Source organism: Somniosus microcephalus, chromosome 30, assembly GCF_052327205.1.
Source record: "Somniosus microcephalus isolate GS21.2 chromosome 30, FLI_Smic_1.0, whole genome shotgun sequence".
In the NCBI taxonomy this organism is placed as follows: Eukaryota; Metazoa; Chordata; class Chondrichthyes; order Squaliformes; family Somniosidae; genus Somniosus; species Somniosus microcephalus.
In genome coordinates, this window is record NC_141016.1 from 27,767,450 (window position 1) to 27,787,644 (window position 20,195).

The 20,195-nt window shown below is 51.0% G+C and overlaps 1 protein-coding gene across 1 annotated transcript in view; it reads left to right on the top strand.

Annotated features, from left to right (window-relative positions):
- The first annotated feature begins 502 nt into the window (after positions 1-502).
- Positions 503-20,195, top strand: part of LOC147098052 (myoferlin-like) — a 181,718-nt gene continuing 162,025 nt past the window's right edge. Inside the window, exons 1-8 of the mRNA XM_085970809.1 lie at positions 503-568; positions 2,934-3,025; positions 3,899-4,007; positions 5,138-5,201; positions 7,739-7,890; positions 9,733-9,861; positions 11,573-11,635; positions 17,729-17,779. Of these exons, the coding sequence (XP_085826935.1) occupies positions 503-568; positions 2,934-3,025; positions 3,899-4,007; positions 5,138-5,201; positions 7,739-7,890; positions 9,733-9,861; positions 11,573-11,635; positions 17,729-17,779 (726 nt within the window). The remainder of the gene's footprint in view (positions 569-2,933; positions 3,026-3,898; positions 4,008-5,137; positions 5,202-7,738; positions 7,891-9,732; positions 9,862-11,572; positions 11,636-17,728; positions 17,780-20,195) is intronic.

The following is a 20,195-nucleotide window of genomic DNA, read 5'->3' on the forward strand; positions in this document are numbered from 1 at the left end:
AAGGAGTGTGTGGCCTCCTTATTCTTCCTACCAAAATGCACCAACTCACACTTCTCCGCATTGAAATTCATTTGCCAATTACACGCCTGTTATAAATCTCATCATCATGAAGAAACGACTCATGAAATAACACTGGACGGCCAGCTGGTGGCGCCGTCCAAGGAGTATAAATACTCGGGCGTGGGCCCAGCTTGCTCAGGGACATTTTGTAAGACAGGGAACTAGTGAAGTACAACTAGACCTCCATGTTCTGAAACAAATTGATTAAAGCCTTGCTTTATGCTCAAACCAAGTACGTAGTGAGTTTTATTACGTCAACGCCCATTCTGCAAGTTTCTTAATGCCTTGCTGTAATACCTGCTGCTTTCCATTAATCTTCTGGGGGAAGGGGGATCATGGAGACTGCAGAAAGCGACGGCGAGTTGTAAGGCGCGATGCTGAGCTGTGATTTTTACTTTGCCAGGAAAAAAGAAGAGGACAATCTTATCGGACGAGGATAAACATGTACGGTGGAATGAGGCAAGTGGAGAAGCAATGTCAGAATGTGAAGTTTCCAGGTAGTTTGAAGGTCTGAAGCTGACACACCAGCTACAACCCCCAGGGTTGTTGAAGGGGTAGTTGGTGGGGGCACCGTTGGTCGATGTTCTTCCGGGGGTGATGAAAGGATAGTGGGTGGGTAAGAATTGCTGTGATCGTTGTTGCTGTTGTTGTCGTTACCGGCTGGGGCGACGTCTTTTATGGACACGGTGTCCTCCCTTCCGTCGGCGTGCCGGACATACGCGTATTGGGGGTTGGCGTGGAGTAGGTGCACTGACTCCACGAGAGGGTCCGTCTTGTGGCCCCTCACATGCCTTCGTACAAATACCGGACCTGGGGTGGAGAGCCATGACGGCATGGATACGCCTGAGGTGGATTTCCGGGGAAAGACAAACATTCGTTCATGAGGCGTGGCATTAGTGGCAGTACACAATAGCGACCGTATCGAATGGAGCACATCTGGGAGGACTTCCTGCCAGCGGGAGATAGGGAGGCCCTTGGTCCTTAGAGCTAGGGTGACTACTTTCCATACTGTCCCGTTCTCTCGCTCCACCTGGCCGTTACCCTGGGGGTTGTAGCTGGTGGTACGGCTCGTGGCGATCCCCCTGGACAGCATGTACTGGCGTAGCTCTTCACTCATGAAGGACGCCCCCCTATCCGTATGGATGTAGCTCGGCATACCGAACAGGCAGAACAGGCTGTTGAGGCATTTAATGACCGTGGCGCTGGTCATGTCTGGGCAGGGGAAGGCGAATGGGAAACGGGAGTATTCGTCCACAATGTTCAGGAAGTAAACATTGCGGTCGACGGACGGGAGGGGGCCCTTGAAATCTAAGCTGAGCCGCTCAAAGGGCCGTGTAGCTTTGATTAAGTGGGCTCTATCTGGGCGGTAGAACCGAGGCTTGCACTCAGCGCAAGTGCGGCAGTTCCTGGTCAGAGACCGAACTTCCTCAATCGAGTAGGGTAAGTTGCGGGACTTTATGAAGTGGAACAGCCGCGTGACCCCTGGGTGGCAGAGGTCGTTGTGGAGGGTCTGTAGCCGATCCCCGGGCGAGGCGGCCGCAACTGAATTTGGCCATCGGGCCGGAACAGCATTGCAACCGGGGCGCTGCGCACACCGATGATGTCATCGGTGCCGGCGCAGCGCTACCGGCTAACGCCGATGTTAGGGTCCATCTGAATTTCGGGCGATAAAAAACTCCAGGCGCAAACCACTTTATAGCCAATAAGTGGGCGCAAACGCGACTGAATTTCTAGGCCATAGAGTCATAATGGCGCAGAAGGTGGCCATTCGACCCATCAAGTCCGTGCTGGCTCTCTGTAGAGCAATCCAGTCAGTCCCACTCCCCCGCCTTATCCCCGGAGCCCTGCAAGTTTATTTCCCTCAAGTGCCTATCCAGTCTCCCCTCGAAAACATTGAGTGTCTCCGCTTCCACCACTTCCGTCGGCAGCGAGTTCCAGTTCATCACCACTCGCTGTGTAAAAAAGTTTTTCCTCACGTCCCCCCTGTATCTCTTGCCCAAAACCTTAAATCTGTGTTCCCTAGTCCTTGTACCATCAACTAGTGGGAACAGCCTTTCCCCGTCTAGCCTATCCAAACCCGTCATAATCTTGTACACCTCTGTCAAATCACCCCTCAACCTCCTTTGCTCTAATGAAAACAAATCCAGCTTCTCCAACCTGTCCTTATAGCTAAGATCCCCCATCCCCAGAACCATTCTGGTAAATCTCCTCTGCACCCTCTCGAGGGCCTTCAGATGTGTCGTTGCAGTGTGAGACATGGAGAGGTGTGCAGTATAAGGTGAGACAGGGAGAAAGAAAAGAAAGACAGACTTGCATTTCTATAGCGCCTTTCACGACCACCGGACGCCCCAAAGTGCTCCACAACCAATGAAGTACTTTTGAAGTGTAGTCACTGTTCTAATGTAGGAAACGGGGCAGCCAATTTGCACAGCAAGCTCCCAGAAACAGCAATGTGATAATGGCCGGATAATCTGTTTTAGTGATGTTGGTTAAGAGATAAACATTGGCCAGGACACTGGGGATAACTCCATTGCTCCTCTTCAAAATAGTGCCATGGGATCTTTTACGTCCACCCAAGAGAGCAGACGGGGCCTCGGTTTAACGTCTCATCCGAAAACCGGCACCTCCGACAGTGCAGCACTCGCTCAGCACCGCACCGGAGTGTCAGCCTAGATTATTGTGCTCGAGTCTCTGGAGTGGGACTTGAACCCACAACCTTCAGACTGAGAGGAGTGCAATAGAGGGTGAGACCGGGAGGGAGAGGCGTGCAGTAGAGGCTGGGCCAGGGTGGGAGGCAGCCTCCTTTCAAGGCCAATTGCTGTTTGTGTTGAAATTTAAAAAAAAAATGTAATCAGTCCTCTTCATTCTTTTAGAGGCTGGAATTTAAGTTGAAAGGAAATCCTTTAGACGCAAAATCCTCTCTGCAGATTCACCTGAAAGGCAACGACCAACGTGGAAAGGGCAGGTAACATTATTCTGCATTTTGTGAAGAGGCTGTCCAGCACGTCAGCCGGTGCCCCGTGAACACGCGACGCGAAACAGCCACTGAGATTATAAATCCACAGCAGGTCTCTGAGCTGTTGGACAGAGATACGCCATTCTGGGTGTAGACCCTTCTTCAGAACTGGAGATCGAAGGATAAATGGGACCCCCAAATGGAACAAAATATGGGGAGGGGAGGGGACGGACGGGCGGAGGGAGGGGCGAGGGGACGGGGCGGAGGGAGGGGCGAGGGGACGGGGCGGAGGGAGGGGCGAGGGGAGGGGACGGAGGGAGGGGGGAGGGGATGGAGGGGCGAGGGGACGGAGGGAGGGGCGAGGGGACGGGGCGGAGGGAGTGGCAAGGGGACGGGACCGAGGGAGGGGTGAGGGGACAGGGTGGAGGGAGGGGCGAGGGGACGGGGCGGAGGGAGTGGCAAGGGGACGGGACCGAGGGAGGGGTGAGGGGACAGGGTGGAGGGAGGGGAGGGGACAGAGGGAGTGGCGAGGGGAGGGGACGGAGGGAGGAGAGGAGGTGGCGAGGGGGGAGGGAAGTGAACAGCAGGTAGTGGTCATGAATCAGGAGCGCTGGCTCCTGTCACGGAGATGCGAATGCTCATTAAATGAGATTTACTTTTTGAAAGAGTCACGATGGACCGAATGGCGGCCTCCTGTGCTGCACCATTCTATGATTCGCGCACCTGTGACCCTTTGCCCACCACCCTTCGAAATAAAGCTGGGTTCTGCTTCCCATGTTGAATTGTCAATAATGAAGATAGATAAGCGGACGGAATGGCATTGTGTTCAGTCATAATTTAACCCGGGATTTGACGGGATTTTATCTTGCTTGTTTTCTTCAGGCTTCTTGGGTCTGCCAACATCCGGCTTGTCTATCTGATTGGAGAGAAGAGCAAAGATCTAGCCTTTGTCAAAGTTCCTCTGCTGGATAAGAAGAAGCAAAAAACTAAAGTAAGGCTTCTGTGGTGCTGCTGAGCTGACCCAGCTCCCTCTGGACCGACCTCCCATCTCCCACCCTCCATAAACCCGAGCTCATCCAAAACTCTGCTGCCCGTATCCTAACTCACACCGAGTCCCGTTCAGCCATCACCCCTGTGCTCGCTGACCTACATTGGCTCCCAGTCCGGCAACGCCTCGATTTTAAAATTCTCATCTGTGTTTTTAAATCCCTCTGTGGCCTCGCCGCTCCCTAACTCTGTAATCTCCTCCAGCGGGCCTCTTGCGTATCCATTTTCTACCTTCTGTAAACTTGAGCTCATCCAAAACTCTGCTGCCTGTGTCCTAACTCACACCCAGTCCCGTTCACCTATCACCCCTGTGCTCGCTGACCTACACTGGCTCCGGTTAAGCAATGCCTCGATTTTAAAATTCTCATTCTTGTTTTCAAATCCCTCCATGGTCTCTGTAACCTGCTCCAGCTCTACAACCCTTCGAGATAACTGCACTCCTCCAATTCTGGCCTCTTGAGCATTCCTGATTTTAATTGCCCCACTATTGGTGGCCGTGCCTTCAGCTGCCGAGGCCCTAAGCTCTGGAATTCCCTCCCGAAACCTCTCTGCCTCTCTCTACCTCTCTCTCTCCTCCTTAATGATGCTCCTTAAAGCCTACCTCTTTGACCAAGCGTTTGGTCACCTGTCCTAATGTCCTCCTTATGTGGCTCAGGGTCAATATTTGTCTGAGTACGCTCCTGTGAAGCGCCTTGGGAGGTTTTGCTACATTAAAAGCATTATATAAATGCAAGTTGTTGTTGTAAGGCCCTCCGTGATTGAATAGCCTGCGACACTCATCTGTGAAATGTGATCATTTGGTGAGGGTGCTGGAGGGCGGCCAGTGCCTGTATCCCAGCAAGGGGCAGGTGGGTGGATAGGCGGTGGGGGCGGGTTGGCCTTGGGGTGGCGGGTGGGGGGCGCGGGTTGGCCTTGGGGCGGTGGGTGGGGTTTGGATGGGAGGGGGCCTGGGGGGCAGGTTAGGCTTGGGGTGGGGGGGCGGGCTAGGCTTCGGGTGGGCGGGGTGGTAGTAAAAGAAAACAAAGAGCTGGTGGGAATTTAGCTTTCTGATTTTCATCTCCCTCTGGTTTGCAGAACACAATAAGTTTTGAAGTATCCCATGAACCAGCCGCACCAGATATAAAAGCAAAGCAAGGTGGTAAGTGAGGTGCTTTATAAAACTTTTTTTTGGCGAATTTTGTGGTAAACAACAGTGACTACACTTCAAAAGTGCTTCATTGCCTGTAGAGCACTTTGAGATGCCCTGAGGCCGTGAAAGGCGCTATATAAATGCAGACTTGTGCTAATCAACACGCGGGGCGATGGTGCTGGGAACGGAGCACATTTCCCACGTCAGGCACTTGGTGTCCGCACCAAAGAATGGGGGTAATTGGATGGATGGTGTTGGACTGCTTTCTTCCTCTTTCTTGTTTTGTTGCTTTAAACGTCAGATTACACACACACTCAGTTGTAGTCTTTATTGAAACCTCACACTATCCACAGCCAGTATGAGTGCACAAGTCTTTGCATACTACGCAAGACCAGTATGAGAGCTGCTGAGACACACACTATCCGATTCCAGTGCGAGCTACTAAATAGTGTTCCCTTACATTTCTTGTACCAATTTTCACCATTGATTATTAGATTCCATGCAAACCTAAATAAATCATAGTACATCAAAGATGCACACAAATACCAATAGAATAACAACATAAACTAAAACAACCAGGCACGTGACTCTTTTCATTGTTTTATTGCTGTAATTAACTCTTCCCGTCCATTTTATTACTATAAACACAAGTGACCAAGCTGACACATTCCAGACCATTACAGATATGGCTGACTGACCCTCACACATTCTACCATCTTCTTTCCTGAAATCCTCTTACCCAATTTACTGTACAACCCATGCTCAGCAGAAAGCTGTTTTAACTTTCAACTCATCGTGTGCTGGTCTCACAGACTGCTCCGAAAGAATAGCGAGGTACCCCAAGTAGTGTGGGCCCTTGTTCCCGCAGATGGGTTAATGGACCCGCCCCAGATATGCTGATGTGTTGATATCAAACACTCCCCGATCCGGTATGGCGCAGTTTGGTGCAGAGTAAAGCCCCTGGACCTGGTTTCAAATCGAGCCCCAATACGAAAGTCTTTGCTGCCTCTTCGCTGTAAAGATTATACAGGTTGAGCGTCCCGAATCCGGCAACCTCGGGGCCGAGGCCGAGCCGGTTTTTCCAGAGTTTGGAACGTGTTTCTGATTTCCGACGTCCGGAAATATCGCAACCCGGGCTCGGGCATTTCCGGAGTTCGGACATCAGAAACAGGTTCCGAGTCCGGAAATGCCTGGGCCCAGGTTGCGGTTTGACAGGATGTCTGGATTCCGGAACATTTTACGGATTCCGGACGACCCTGCCACCAATCGGTCCGGAGTCCAGATTCCTAAACATTCCGGATTCCGGAATTCTGGATTTTGGACGCTCAACCTGTATGTGAAATGAGTGTGACCAGCAAAAAAAAAAACCTCCTCAAATCTGACACTAATCGGTTCTAAACTTGCCAATCGGAGACAACATAATGGCTGTTGTTGAAAAGAATATCACACTGGTGCAGTAAGTAGTGTGGACGGGAGCATAAAATTACAACGAGACATGGATAGATTGAGTGATTGGGTAAGACTGTAGCAGATGGATTTCAACGCAGGTAAGTGTGAGGTCATCCATTTTGGACCAAAAAAGGATTGATCCGTGTATTATTTAAACGTTGAAAAGCCAGGAACAACGGAGGTCCAAAGAGATTTAGGGGGTCCATGTACACTGATCACTAAAATGTAGAGGTCAGATTCAAAAAAGCTAATGGAATGATAGCCGGTTAGAATGTAAAGGGGAGGAAGCTTTTCTACAGCTACACAAAGCCCTGGTTAGACCACATCTGGAGCCCTGTGTACAGTTCTGGGCACCACACCTTAGGAAGGATATATTGGCCTTGGAAGGAATGCAGTGCAGATTCACCAGAATGATACCAGGGCTCCAAGGGTTAGATTATGAGTAGAGATTACATCAAACTAGGCTTGTATTCCCTGGAATATAGAACGTTAAGGGTGATTTGATTGAGGTTTAACTCCTGATGCTGACGTTGGGTGACTGGAATGTGAGATTGCTCCATTCCCCAACACAAAGGCAAACGCATAAACTTAACCCCTTCATTGACTGGCCTGACGGGCACAGCTGGGACGAGGGGAGTGTGTCTGTTGCTCCCAAACCTCCGTCAGTCTCTGGAGCCAGTTCTGTGTAAGTGTGGAGACTACCTGGCCGTGACTGTACCAGTGTCCCTTCCGACTCCCCCTTCCCCTTGCTCGGGGAGCTATTTTATATTGTTAATTGTGAACATGAAGCAACAATTCTATTGTTAGGGTGAAACGAGATTTATCACCAGCGGAGTTTGGTCATTTCCCTTCTGTCTAATCACAGAGAAGATGTACATGTGTGTGTATGTACACGCGTGTGTGTTGCACGTCTGCACATTTGTTTGATGCCTGTGTGTGCACGTTGCATGTGTGTGTTGCGTTTGTGTCTGTGCGCGTGTACTCATGTGTTGCATTTGTGCGCGTGTTGTAGTTGCGTGTGTGTGCGCACGTGTTGCATGTGCGCGTGTTGTCTGTGTGTGTTGTCTGTAAACCGTGCTGATCTGCGTCCTTTTCAGGCAAAGCAGAGCATATACAGCAGGAAGACGCCGCAAGTATCACCAGATTACAGGAGCTTCCAGGAAGAACTCGACCACCGTCTCCAGAACAAGGTGCAGCCAAGGGAGCCTCGAAGCCTCGAACCTTTGCAGACAAACCACAGGACTTCCAGGTAGAGGGGAAGTTGTGTACGCAAACCGTATGTGTCATTGTGGAAAAAAATCACTTGTGCACAATCACCCAGTTGGCTGTAATGGGTGAATAAAATGCTCTTTGCTTCAGGTCTCGTGGCCGGAGTCGGGAATGTAGGGAGCCATGTAGGTTGGCGCAACGCCGCTGTTCTTCCCTGTTTATTCAGTTGGAAGAAAGGATGATCAGTTAGGGAAAGGTATACACTGAGGCTTGCTTGTAACAAGTGAATGTTCTAACAGAGCCTTGCATTTGAGGGTCTGATGTCATGCTAGAATCAGCACCCCGATGTTAAACATCCCACTGTTTGAAGAAGAGCAGGGAGTTCTCCCAAGTCTCCTGGCCAGCATTCATTCCCCCAAACAATCAATCAGCAAAAACAGTTAACTGGTCGTTTATCCTGTTGCTGTTTTGTGGGACGTTCCTGCCCAGAATAGTTGCCGACTTAATGACCGTCACTGCACCTCGAGACTAACCTGCCCTGCAAGGCGCGGTGTGTGACAGTTCGCTGCGATATAACACTACGGCCGATTTTCCAAATTTGCGCGGCTGGTGGGAGCCTCACGTGTTGCCGGTGAATATCGGGAGGTAGGCGGTGTGTCGCGGCTAGCCAGCGAAGCTCCCCACAGGTGCAGTGACCTCGCAATTACCCCGCTGTATAAAGGCGCAGGACCCGTCACCGTTTCATTGGAAGCTAGGGCTCAAATAACAGGAATATGGGAGGGCTTTAATGGAGAAACTGTTTCCACTGGCGGGATGGTCGGTAACCAGAGGACACAGATTTAAAGTACAGGAAACTCTTGTTTAAACGGCACCTAAATATCTGGAATTCTCTATTAACCGGCAAAATTCAGGAGTAGGTTCAGGTAAGCTTTACTGTATATTAGTGGCCGTGTAACCGGGGTTCCTGGATCTGTGGCCGTGTAACCGGGGTTCCTGCACCTGTGGCCGTGCAACAGAGACTCCTGGATCTGTGGCCGTGCAACAGAGACTCCTGGATCTGTGGCCGTGCAACAGAGACTCCTGGATCTGTGGCCGTGCAACAGGGACTCCTGGATCTGTGGCCGTGTAACAGGGACTCCTGGATCTGTGGCCGTGTAACAGGGACTCCTGGATCTGTGGCCGTGTAACCGGGACTCCTGGATCTGTGGCCGTGTAACAGGGACTCCTGGATCTGTGGCCGTGTAACAGGGACTCCTGGATCTGTGGCCGTGTAACCGGGACTCCTGGATCTGTGGCCGTGTAACTGGGACTCCTGGATCTGTGGCCGTGTAACTGGGACTCCTGGATCTGTGGCCGTGTAACAGGGACTCCTGGATCTGTGGCCGTGTAACCGGGACTCCTGGATCTGTGGCCGTGTAACAGGGACTCCTGGATCTGTGGCCGTGTAACCGGGACTCCTGGATCTGTGGCCGTGTAACGGGGCTCTCGTACCTTGATCGGTATACATCTCCGTTATCCGGAATTTTTAATCAACCGGCACCATCCCGGTCCCGTAGGTGCCGGATACCAAAGAGTTTCCTGTAATTGGCAAAAGAACCAGAGGGGAGATGCGGACACCTTTTTACGCAGCAAGTTGTTGTGATCTGGAATGCACTGCCTGAAACGGCGGTGGAAGCAGATTCAATAGTAACTTTCAAAAGGGAATTGGATAAATACACAGAAAGAAACAAATTGCAGGGGTATGGGGGAAAGGGCAGGGGGGAGTGGGGCTAATTGGAGAGCTCTTTCAAAGAGCCGGCACAGGCACGATGGGCTGAATGGCCTCCTTCCTGTGCTGCATCATTCAATGAAGACAAGAGTTGTGACATTTCCTTGTCGTTAGGTTCGAATCCGGATTATCGAAGGCCGACAGCTGCAGGGTGCCAATATCAAACCTGTTGTGAAGGTGTACGTGGGGGACGCTGTCTTCCGAACCAGAATCAAACGGGGAAACAATCCTGTCTTCGATGAGGTAAGGGGAGTGGCTTTGTGCTGCAGAAGGTGAATTCCAAGTGCACAAGAAGGTAAGGGTGACCCCGAGCTTCCGGTCGCCTGTCACTTTAATTCTCCGCTCCACTCCCACTCCGACCTCTCCATCCTCGGCCTCTTACACTGTTCCAATGAAGCTCAACGTAAGCTCGAGGAACAGCACCTCATCTTTCGATTAGGCACTTTACAGCCTTCTGGACTCAACATTGAGTTCAACAATTTCAGACCATAACCTCTGCCCCTATCTTTTTTTTCTGTCTCTCACATGGCAGTTGTCGATCATTCTGCCAGCGCCATTTACACCTCATCTAGAGCCATCTTTTGTTTCTTAACTTGTCCCATTACCATCTCCTTTTGCCTTGCACCATCATCCCTGTTGTCTCTTAATCTCTCCTGCCTTCCATCCTATCACAGACCGTCCCTTTTGTTCTTTCCTCCCCTCCCCCCTTTCCCAGCCCCTACACTTGCTTAAAACCTGTTCCATCTCTGACTTTTTCCAGTTCTGACGAAGGGTCATCGACCTGAAACGTTAACTCTGTTTCTCTCTTCACAGATGCTGCCTGACCTGCTGAGTATTTCCAGCATTTTCTGTTTTTATTTCAGATTTCCAGCATCCGCAGTATTTTGCTTTAGCGCAAGATTATAATCTGACTGGTGCTGATGTCACTGTATAGTATCAATAACCAGGTGGTATCAGGACCCCAAGCAGGTTGAGGGGCGATCCAATTGAGGTTTTTTACTAGGCTAGATGGAGCGAACTGTTTCCTCTGGTGGGGGGAGTCCGGAACAAAGGGGCATAATCTTAAAATTAGAGGTAGGCCGGTCAGGGGTGTGATGTCAGGAAGCACTTCTTCACACAAAGGGTGGTAGAAATCTGGAACTCTGTTCCCCAAAAGGCTGAGGGGCAATTGCAATTTGACTGAGATCGATAGATTTTTGTGAGGAACAAATTGAGTTGAGGTACAGATCAGCCATGATCTCGTCGGATGGTGGAACAGGCTTGAGGGGCTGAATGGCCTCCTCCTGTTCCTATGTAAGTATGCGAAGAAGTCATTTAAAGCTCCTGCTAGTGGGTCCGTGCACTGCCTGGCGTGGGACTTGGCCAAACAGACCGGGGAGTCGCTGCTTCAAACCCTGGATCCTGCTGTGCTGGTTGATCTGAGCTGGGGGAGGAGTTGGGTGCTAAAGCTAGACTCAGTGCCCCGGGCCCGGCTAGGGAGGAGAGAAACAGCCGCGATTCTCACTGCTGATCACCAATGTTCCCGCTAATTTTTCTTTTCGGCTGCGCGGCCCCTTTATTTGGCGGGCGAGGGAGGGAGGGGGCGAGGGACGGGAGGGGACGGGCGAGGGCCGAGATGGGGGCGGGCGAGGGACGGGATGGGGCGGGCGAGGGAGGGAGGGGGCGGGCGAGGGACGGGATGGGGGAGGGCGAGGGACAGGATGGGGCGAGGGGCGGGCGAGGGACGGGATGGGGCAGGCGAGGGACGGGAGGGGGCGGACGAGAGGGGGCGGGCGAAGGTGGGAGGGGGCTGGCGAGTGTGGGAGTGGGCGGGCAGCTTGCAGTTGAGATTCCATGTTCAGTATGTAATGTTTTTAATTGAATTTGTTTGATGTGGAGTGATGAGGAACCTGCTTTGGTTTTCTAGTTTCTCAGTACAGTAGCTAAATTAATGCTGCGTTTCCCTTTGATACAGATTTTCTTTAAGAATTTTCATAAAACGCCATGCGAAGTCTTCAACACTTTAATCCACTTGCAGGTAGGTTGACCACAGGCTAACACAGCGTTTAAACCGCTCTCAAATCACAGCTGAAGACAGCCTGAGAGTATTTCCGCCCCACTGCTGACGTTGATGAATAAAATAATTTGCCAGTTAGGAGAATTACAGAGTATTTACAGCCCAGAAACAGGCCATTCGGCCCAACGGGTCCATGCCGGTGTTTATGCTCCACATGAGCCTCCTCCCACCCTGAGACTGTTGCGGCTCAACTCCTGCGATGACTTGGCGGTGATCGTGCTCCCAGTGGGGCTGTGCTTCTTGCTCACTCATCGCCAGTGAATGGAATGTTGAGCCCTTACATTTAAACATAAGAACTGGAGCAGGAGTCGGCCATCCGGCCCCTCGAGCCTGCTCCGCCATTCAGTAAGATCAAGGCTGATCATCGACCTCAACTCCACTTTCCTGCACTATCCCCATATCCCTTGATTCCACTAAAGTCCAGTTGATCTCAGCCTTGAATATACTCAATGATTCAGCATTCACAGCCCTTTGGGGTAGAGAATTCCAAAGATTCGCAATCCTCTGAGTGAAGAAATTCCTCCTCACCTCGGTCTTAAATGGCCGACCCCTTATCCTGAGACGATGCCCCCCTAGTTCTCGACTCTCCAGCCAGGGTGGGCGTGTGTGCTGTGAGGAGGATGCAGAGAAACTCCAGTGTGATTTGGACAGGTTGGGTGATTGGGCAGAAGCATGGCAGATACAGTATAATGTGGATACAGGAAACTTTGGTTTATCCGGAGGTTAACTGTCCGGAATGCTCGAGCCACCGGCAAAAATCAGGAGCCGTTTCATTAGGTTTTTTTTCTTTTCGTTGCTTTTTTTTCACCAGTCAGGCTCTGCAAGGTCTCGCTGAAGCTGTTGCTAAGCTACAGAGACACTTGCAAGGTACAGCTGACTGTTTAGAAGCTGTTGCTAAGCAACAGGGTTTGTTGCCAGATACGGAGCTCAAAATCTCCGTATGTTTCAACATTAGCGCTGGTTTGTCCGGCAGTTTTGATGGGACGGCAACAACTCGGTCCCGTCGGTGCCGGATAGCACAAAGTTTCCTGTAAATGTGAGGTTATCCACTTTGGTGGCAAAAACAGGAAGGCAGATTATTATCTGAATAGATTGGGAGAAGGGGAAGTGCAACGAGACCTGGGTGTCCTTGTGCACCAGTCGCTGAAGGTAAGCATGCAGGTGCAGCAGACGGTTAAGAAGGCAAATGGTATGTTGGCCTTCGTAGCGAGAGGGTTTGAGTACAGGAGCAAGGATGGCTTGCTGCAGTTGTACAGAGCCTTGGTGAGACTGCACCTTGAGTATTGTGTGCAGTTTTGGTCGCCTTATCTGAGGAAGGATGTTCTTGCCATGGAGGGAGTGCAGCGAAGATTCACCAGACTGATACCTGGGATGGCAGGAATGACGTATGAGGAGAGATTGGGTCGATTGGGCTTATACTCGCTGGAGTTTAGAGGAATGAGAGGGGATCTCATTGAAACTTATAAAATTCTAACAGGACTGGACAGACTAGATGCAGGAAGGATGTTCCCGATGGTCGGGGAGTCCAGAACCAGGGGTCACAGTCTAAGGATAAGGGGTAAGCCATTTAGGACAGAGATGAGGAGGAATTTCTTCACCCAGAGAGTGGTGAACCTGTGGAATTCTCTACCGCAAGGCAGTGGAGGCCAATTCATTAAATATATTCAAGAAGGAGTTAGATATATTTCTTAAGGCTAAAGGGATCAAGGGATATGGGGAGAAGGCAGGGACAGGGTACTGAATTTGGATGATCAGCCATGATCTCATTGAATGGCGGAGCAGGCTCGAGGGGCTGAATGGCCTACTCCTGGTCCTATCTTCTATGTTTCTATAACAATCTCTCAGCATTTACCCTGTCAATCCCCCTCAGAATCTTATATGTTTCAATGAAATCACCTCTCATTCTTCTAAACTCTAAAGAGTATAGGCCCAATCTCCTCATCGGACAACCCTCTCATCCCAGGGATCAACCTCATGAACCCAGGAAGCTCGCATGTCCGGCTTGAGTCCGGCTCACTGATCTCAGCTGGGACTCCAATTGGTTTAACGCCACCAAACCCCTGGGCTAGGGAGGGAGAAGAATCAAACCGGGTTCCTGCTGTTGCTCACTCCCTACTGAAGCCTGCCGGCAAACCCGTGTATGTAGGCTCACTGGGGTCAGTGCTGACTTTGGGCGATAGTGTAAAATGGGCGATAGCGAGTTGGCCTCCCGTGTTGCGTCTCTCCCCATTTTTATTCAGATCTACCCCCCTTGGATGAGGAAAGGATTGGGTTTAGCTGTGAGTCCATTCAAGGTCGAGCAGCCTGCTAACTTGTCGCACGTAAAGAATGGGCACTGGGGCGAGATAGCGGAGGGGGGCTAGTGTCATCTAATCCAGGTGTTTAAGATGATTAAAGGAGTCGATAGGGTAGATAGAGAAACTATTTCCTCTGATGGGGGAGTCCACAACAAGGGAGCATAATCTTAAAATTAGAGCTAGGCCATTCAGGAGTGAAATCAGGAAGTACTTCACACAAAGGAAATCTGGAAAAAACTCTCCCCCAAAAGGCTGTGGATGCTGGGGGTCAGTTGAAGCTTTCAAGACAGAGATCGATAGATTTCTGTTGGGTAATATCAAAGGATATGCAGCTAAGACGGGTAAATGGGTTTGAGGTACAGATCAGCCGTGATCTAATTGAATGGCGGAGCAGGTTAGAGGGGCTGAATGGCTTCCTCCTGTTCCTAAGCATGAGGGTGTACCCCAGCTACAGCCAGTGTCTTCAGGAAGGGGTGTGGGGGGGGAAAATGGAGAAAAAGGAAACAAAAGCAGCCTCCCAGTCATGCTCTCTGTCACAATGTAACGCTGAGAGAACCATCTTCGGAGTTCCTCCAGGCAGTCTGTTAGAAAAGACAGAGGAGAGAGTGTGTGCCGGTGTCTGGGAGAATGTTGGTGTCCCCCCCGCACAGTGATGATAGCACTCTGTGGCCCAGAAATTCGGGTCGGGGGCTTCCCGCGGGTGCAAGCCTCCGACCTGCACTTACCTAGCGCACCGGCTGTTGTGCTGTGGGCCCGCGTGGGATTCCGATCCTGGGCCTGCTCCAACTGCCGGCGCGCAGTGCTTGCGTATCCCAGGGGCGCAGTTAGTTCGAAGCGTCCCCTGGGATCACGTGGGCCATGGAGAGCCAATCGTAGCAGGGAATCGCTATTCATAGATTTGACAGGAAGGCCTGTCAAATCTATGAATACAGTTCAGCCCCAAAACATCACTAAAACTTCAAATAAATTTTTTTTTAAATCACATTTTTAAAATAACTATTTTAAACAATAATTTAAATTTTTGAAAAAGTTAATTGCAGTTTCTAACGGGGCTAAAAATAAACTTACCTTTCTTTAAAGTATTTAAAAATAATAAAACTGGAAAAAATGTTTTAATTTTACTTCGAACTAACTGCGCCCCTGGGATACGCAAGCACTGCGCGCCGGCAGTTGGAGCAGGCCCAGGATCGGAATCCTACGCGGGCCCACAGCACAACGGCCGGCGCGCTAGGTAAGTGCAGGTCGGAGGCTTATAGATCGAAGCCTCCGACCCGAATTTCTGGGTCACAGAGTGCTATCATCACTGTGCGGGGGTACACCAACATTCTCCCAGACACCGGCAGACACTCTCTCCTCTGTCTTTTCTAACACACTGCTTTTTAACAGCGTAGCTCCTGGAGACTTACCCTCCCGGAGAAACCTGCAAAAAAAACGGAAGTTCCAGGCGTACGCGCTGCCTCTCCGGCGCACACGTTCGACCTGTGAACCCCTTCCTTTAAGGGAACGGAAGTTGCGGTTTCCCGCGCATGCGCAGTGCATGCACGAAACCGGCACTTTCGTTGGGCCTACGCGTGAGTACCCAGCGCGTACTCACCCGTGGGGACCCGAAGTTCTGGCCCTGTATATTATCGTGCCCTCTCTTCTCCGCTGATACATCACAAAAAACAAGACCTTTAATAAAGCAAGCCAACCAAAATGGGGGTGTACGGCTGGTGCCATGGGGGCGAGGACATTGTTCTTTTAAGCTCCAGGACCTGGGGTTTGAATCAATGTTCCCTCTAATTTTTTTTTGACGCCGCATAGCCCATTCAAAATACCGCGCATGTGCGGTTTTTACATTGAAAAGCCGACTCCCTGGAGTACTGCGCAGCCACGCAGCTTAAAGGCAATGTTGGTTTGAGTCCAGCCCTTTCTGCTCGGATGAAAGCCTCCTGTCTCCGTGTTAGCTGTAAGGGTTCTATCATGTGAAAGGTCTATGGGGCAGTCTTGGCGCAGTTCCTCGTGTGAGTGGGCCCACGACACAGAACTACCCCCTAATTTGACAACCTCACTCACAGGCAGATTTCTATACCCCGCCCTAGTCCAGGCGACCGAGGCTGCTTGTAACACCTCAACCTCCTTCCCTCGCACCCAGGACCTTCCTGGTTCAGTCCCATACTGTGCGGTGAATCTGGCAACCGAACCTTGGAGAGGGTGCAGACGAGATTCACTAGAATGGTACCAGGGATGAGGGACTTCAGTTATGTGGAGAGTCTGGAGAAACTGGAATTGTCCTCCTTAGAGCAGAGAAGGTTAAGGTGAGATTTAATTGAGGTGTTCAAAACACAGCAAGTTGTTGTGATCTGGAATGCGCTGCCTGAAAGGATGGTGGAAGCAGATTCAATAGTAACTTTCAAAAGAGAATTGGATATGTATTTAAAAAGGAAAAATTTGCAGGGTTATAGTAAAAGAGCTGGGGAAGTGGGACTAATTGGAGAGCTCTTTCAAAGACCCTGCACAGGCAAGATGGGCCGAATGGCCTCCTGTGCTGTAAGATTCTATGGGGGGAAAATTTGGTTGCTTTGCGCCTCCCGTTGGTGCACTCTTAGGGCGCTAACGGGGCGCAAAGCAACTAGCGCCCGGGCGCAGCGCCGCCAACACCTCCCGCGAAATTCAGCGGGAGGTTAGCAGCGGCGGTAACCATTAGCGCCCCGTGGCGCTGCGCCGCCGGCAATGATGTAATCGCCATGCACAATGCCCCGGCCGCGATCTTCGGTAGCACCCCCTGACTTACCGCCGGACGCTATGTCCAACGGGGTATGGGGGGACTACCTGCGGCTGGGGCGGCCATTTTTGTTGCTGGCCACCTGCCAGCACTTGCCCCTGTTGCTGTCCCCGGCCTCCTCTTTGGGCCCCCCCCCCCCCCCATGGGGTGCCGGCTGCGCTCCGTGAGCCCGGCACTTCTCTTGAGTGCCAGGCTCTTCTGCCGGCACTCCGATCCCTGGTGGCCCAGCTTGGCCCCAGGTCGCGCTGCACAAGGTCCCTCCCCTATAAGAAGGGGAGGAAGGCCTGGAGTACCGTGGCGCGACATGATGCAATATTCCCTCATTTTTCCCCCTGTGACTTGTATATTCTGGAGAGGGCACCTATGTCCTATATTGTAATGTTTTGGATGAACTGTAACTCCCTGTCACATGTGAAAATCAAAATGGAAAAAAAATTAAATATCTGATCGTCTGTATGTTTGTAAGTAATCTTACTTCTGTGTTTGCATTATAAATTCCTATATCCACATTTATAATGGGAATTTCCCATGTAAACTTGTCACGCTGTAATTACACTCTCCTGCCAGTGATGGCGCTGTTTTGCATCTCTCAGCTCCCCGGCCTGTACTGCAGAGAAACCCCTGTGCTCTAACCAACTCTGCTTCCCAAATTTCTGTGCAATTTGCTACTTAATCATAAATAATGATATAAAATGCTTTGCAAAAATAGGGATAGAATTTCTAACTTTAAAACGGTGACTGAATTATGTTTGCACGTCTTGGTCGAGTTATAACCTGGTCTCTGGCATATTTGGTCTTAATTACGTGCGTGCAACCTCACGGGCGATCACCGCGTGTATCCAAAGGTTCCTTTTATGAGTGTGACCATTTCTGAGTGTGTGTGGTGAGATTAGATGGTTCTGCACATCAGATACGGAGCTGAGCATTGCCAGCTCTTTAGCACCGAGCGTGGTAGTTTCCTGTTATCCTCATAGACCTTCCCTATTTTTAAAGGTGTTAAATTCACACTCGCTTCGAGCTGACTCCATGATCGGTGTTTTCAAGGTGAGTGTTTTCACACCGATTGATGTCTCGCATGTTTCAGGTGCGGTATAAATTTTAATTAAAAAGTCTTTGTTTTTGGAGTGCCCAATGGAAATATTAATAGGTGCATGAAACCCTGTCTACAGTGCTGCCCTTGGTAATGATACGAAAGAAATCCCACAAGATTTAAAAGGGTACGGGGAAAGGGGCAGGAGAATGAAACGAATTGGGTTGCTCTTTGAGAGAGCCGGCACAGTTACGATGGGCCGAAGGGCCTCCATACTGTGCTGCAAAATTCTATGGGGGAAAAATTGGGTTGCTTTGTGCCTCCCGTTGGCGCCCCTGGTGCTAATGGGGCGCGGCGCCGCTAACGCCTTCCGCGAAATTCAGCGGGAGGTTAGCGGCGGCGGCAGCCGGTAGTGCCCCGCGGCGCTGCGCCTCCGGCGATGACGTCATCGCCATGCGCAGCACCCCGGACGCAAACTTTAGTTGCACCCCCTGACCTATCGCTGGACGATATGTCCGACAGGGTCAGAGTGGCGTTTTTGCAGCCATTTAAATTAAAGGGCAGGTGTCAGGCGGCGGTTGTTTTTTTCTCCACTTGAGTTGTCGGGCTGCTTGCCCAGCACCCAGCTCCCCGGTGGTCTAGCAGGGCCCCGGTGTGCGCAGCACTAGGCCCCTCCCCTTTAATCAGGGGAGGGAGGCAATACCGCAGCGCTACATGCTGACGCGGGTGGCGCTGTTGCATGCAGCGCCGCGATATTCACTTGTAGCGCCCCAAGAAGGAGGGGGAGTGCTTCCAGTAGCGCCCCGCCTCCTGCTTGGGTCGCTACCACTGAATTTACGGCGCAGGGGCGCTAACTGTTTCGGGGCGCTAAAAGGGGGGCGCCAGCGAATTTTTCCCCCTACGGGACTCTACCTTTTGCAAGGTACTGTGTCAGAAAGGGAAAGTAGCTGTTCTACTAAAGGAAATTTATATGAAATAAAACCAGAAAATGGCGGCAATAAGCAGCGGATCTATCAATGCCTAAAATAGGGACGGCAGGCTAGAAGGAAAGAACCTGCATTTATATAGCACCTTTCACGACCTCCGGACGTCCCAAAGGGTTTCACAGCCAATGAAGTACTTTTGACGTGTGGTCACTGGTGTAATGGAGGGCTAGGTGTAGACCGTTAACCAGAACTGCATCCAGAATGCCAGCCTGCCTTCTCTCTTTACAGGCGAGCTTCGAGCCTGCCACCTATCTCTCGGCATTCTCAGTTTTTAATTTCAGATCCCCAGTTTTTGTCTCCACATGGTTTGTATGATTTCTTTTCAAACACCGTTGAATCTGGTTAGCGGGGATTCGGTTCACCCAAGTGATCAGAATTAGCCAATGCTGGCTCTACCGGACTCCCCCGATTGTTCTGCTGCTCACCCGTTCAAGTTGCCAGTCCGAGCCAAGTGGAGTTGGGCTCCGGCGTGCCGGTTTTGGACTAAGTCGGCACGACGGGAAAAGCAGCAGCATTGAGAGCAGCTGGTGCTGAAGACACACATGTTCGACATACTGTTTAAATTGCTGCTCACCTGAACTTTCAGAAGACGAGAAACGTCAGGAAGCAGCAACGCGGTGGGATTCCGGGATGAAGCTGATGGATGGGAAATGCTCAGAGGATTTCAGCATCACAGGAGAGATCCTACAAGCAGCATAGAAGATAGGAGCAGGAGTAGGCCATTCGGCCCCTCGAGCCTGCTCCGCCATTCAATGCGTTCATGGCTGATCATCCAAATTCAGTACCCTGTCCCTGCTTTCTCTCCATATCCCTTGATCCCTTTAGCCTTAAGAAATATATCCAACTCCTTGAATATATTTAATGAATTGGCCTCTACTGCCTTCTGTGGTAGAGAATTCCACAGGTTCACCACTCTCTGGGTGAAGAAATTCCTCCTCATCTCAGTCCTAAATGGCTTACCCCTTAGACTGTGACCCCTGGTTCTGGACTCCCCCGCCATCGGGAATATCCTTCCTGCATCTAGTCTGTCTAGTCCTGTTAGAATTTTATAAGTTTCAATGAGATCCCCTCTCATTCTTCTAAACTCCAGCGAGTACAAGCCCAATCGACCCAATCTCTCCTCATACGTCATTCCTGCCATCTCGGGTATCGGCCTGGGGAATCGTCGCTGCACTCCTTCCGTGGCAAGAACATCCTTCCTCAGATAAGGCGACAGGGAGCAGGTCTCGGGAAATACCAACAATGGCGGACAGGAAAAGACCCTCTGGTCCATCCAGCCTGTCCCACGCGACTGCGATGCCCTGTGTATCACAACATAATACATCCCCCACCCCACCCAAACCCGGGTGATCTCCTGGGAGAGGCGAATAGCCAGATTAAAAACCCAGGCCAATTAAGGGGGAAATAGCTGGAAAATTCCTCTCCGACTCCCTTAGGCGATCGA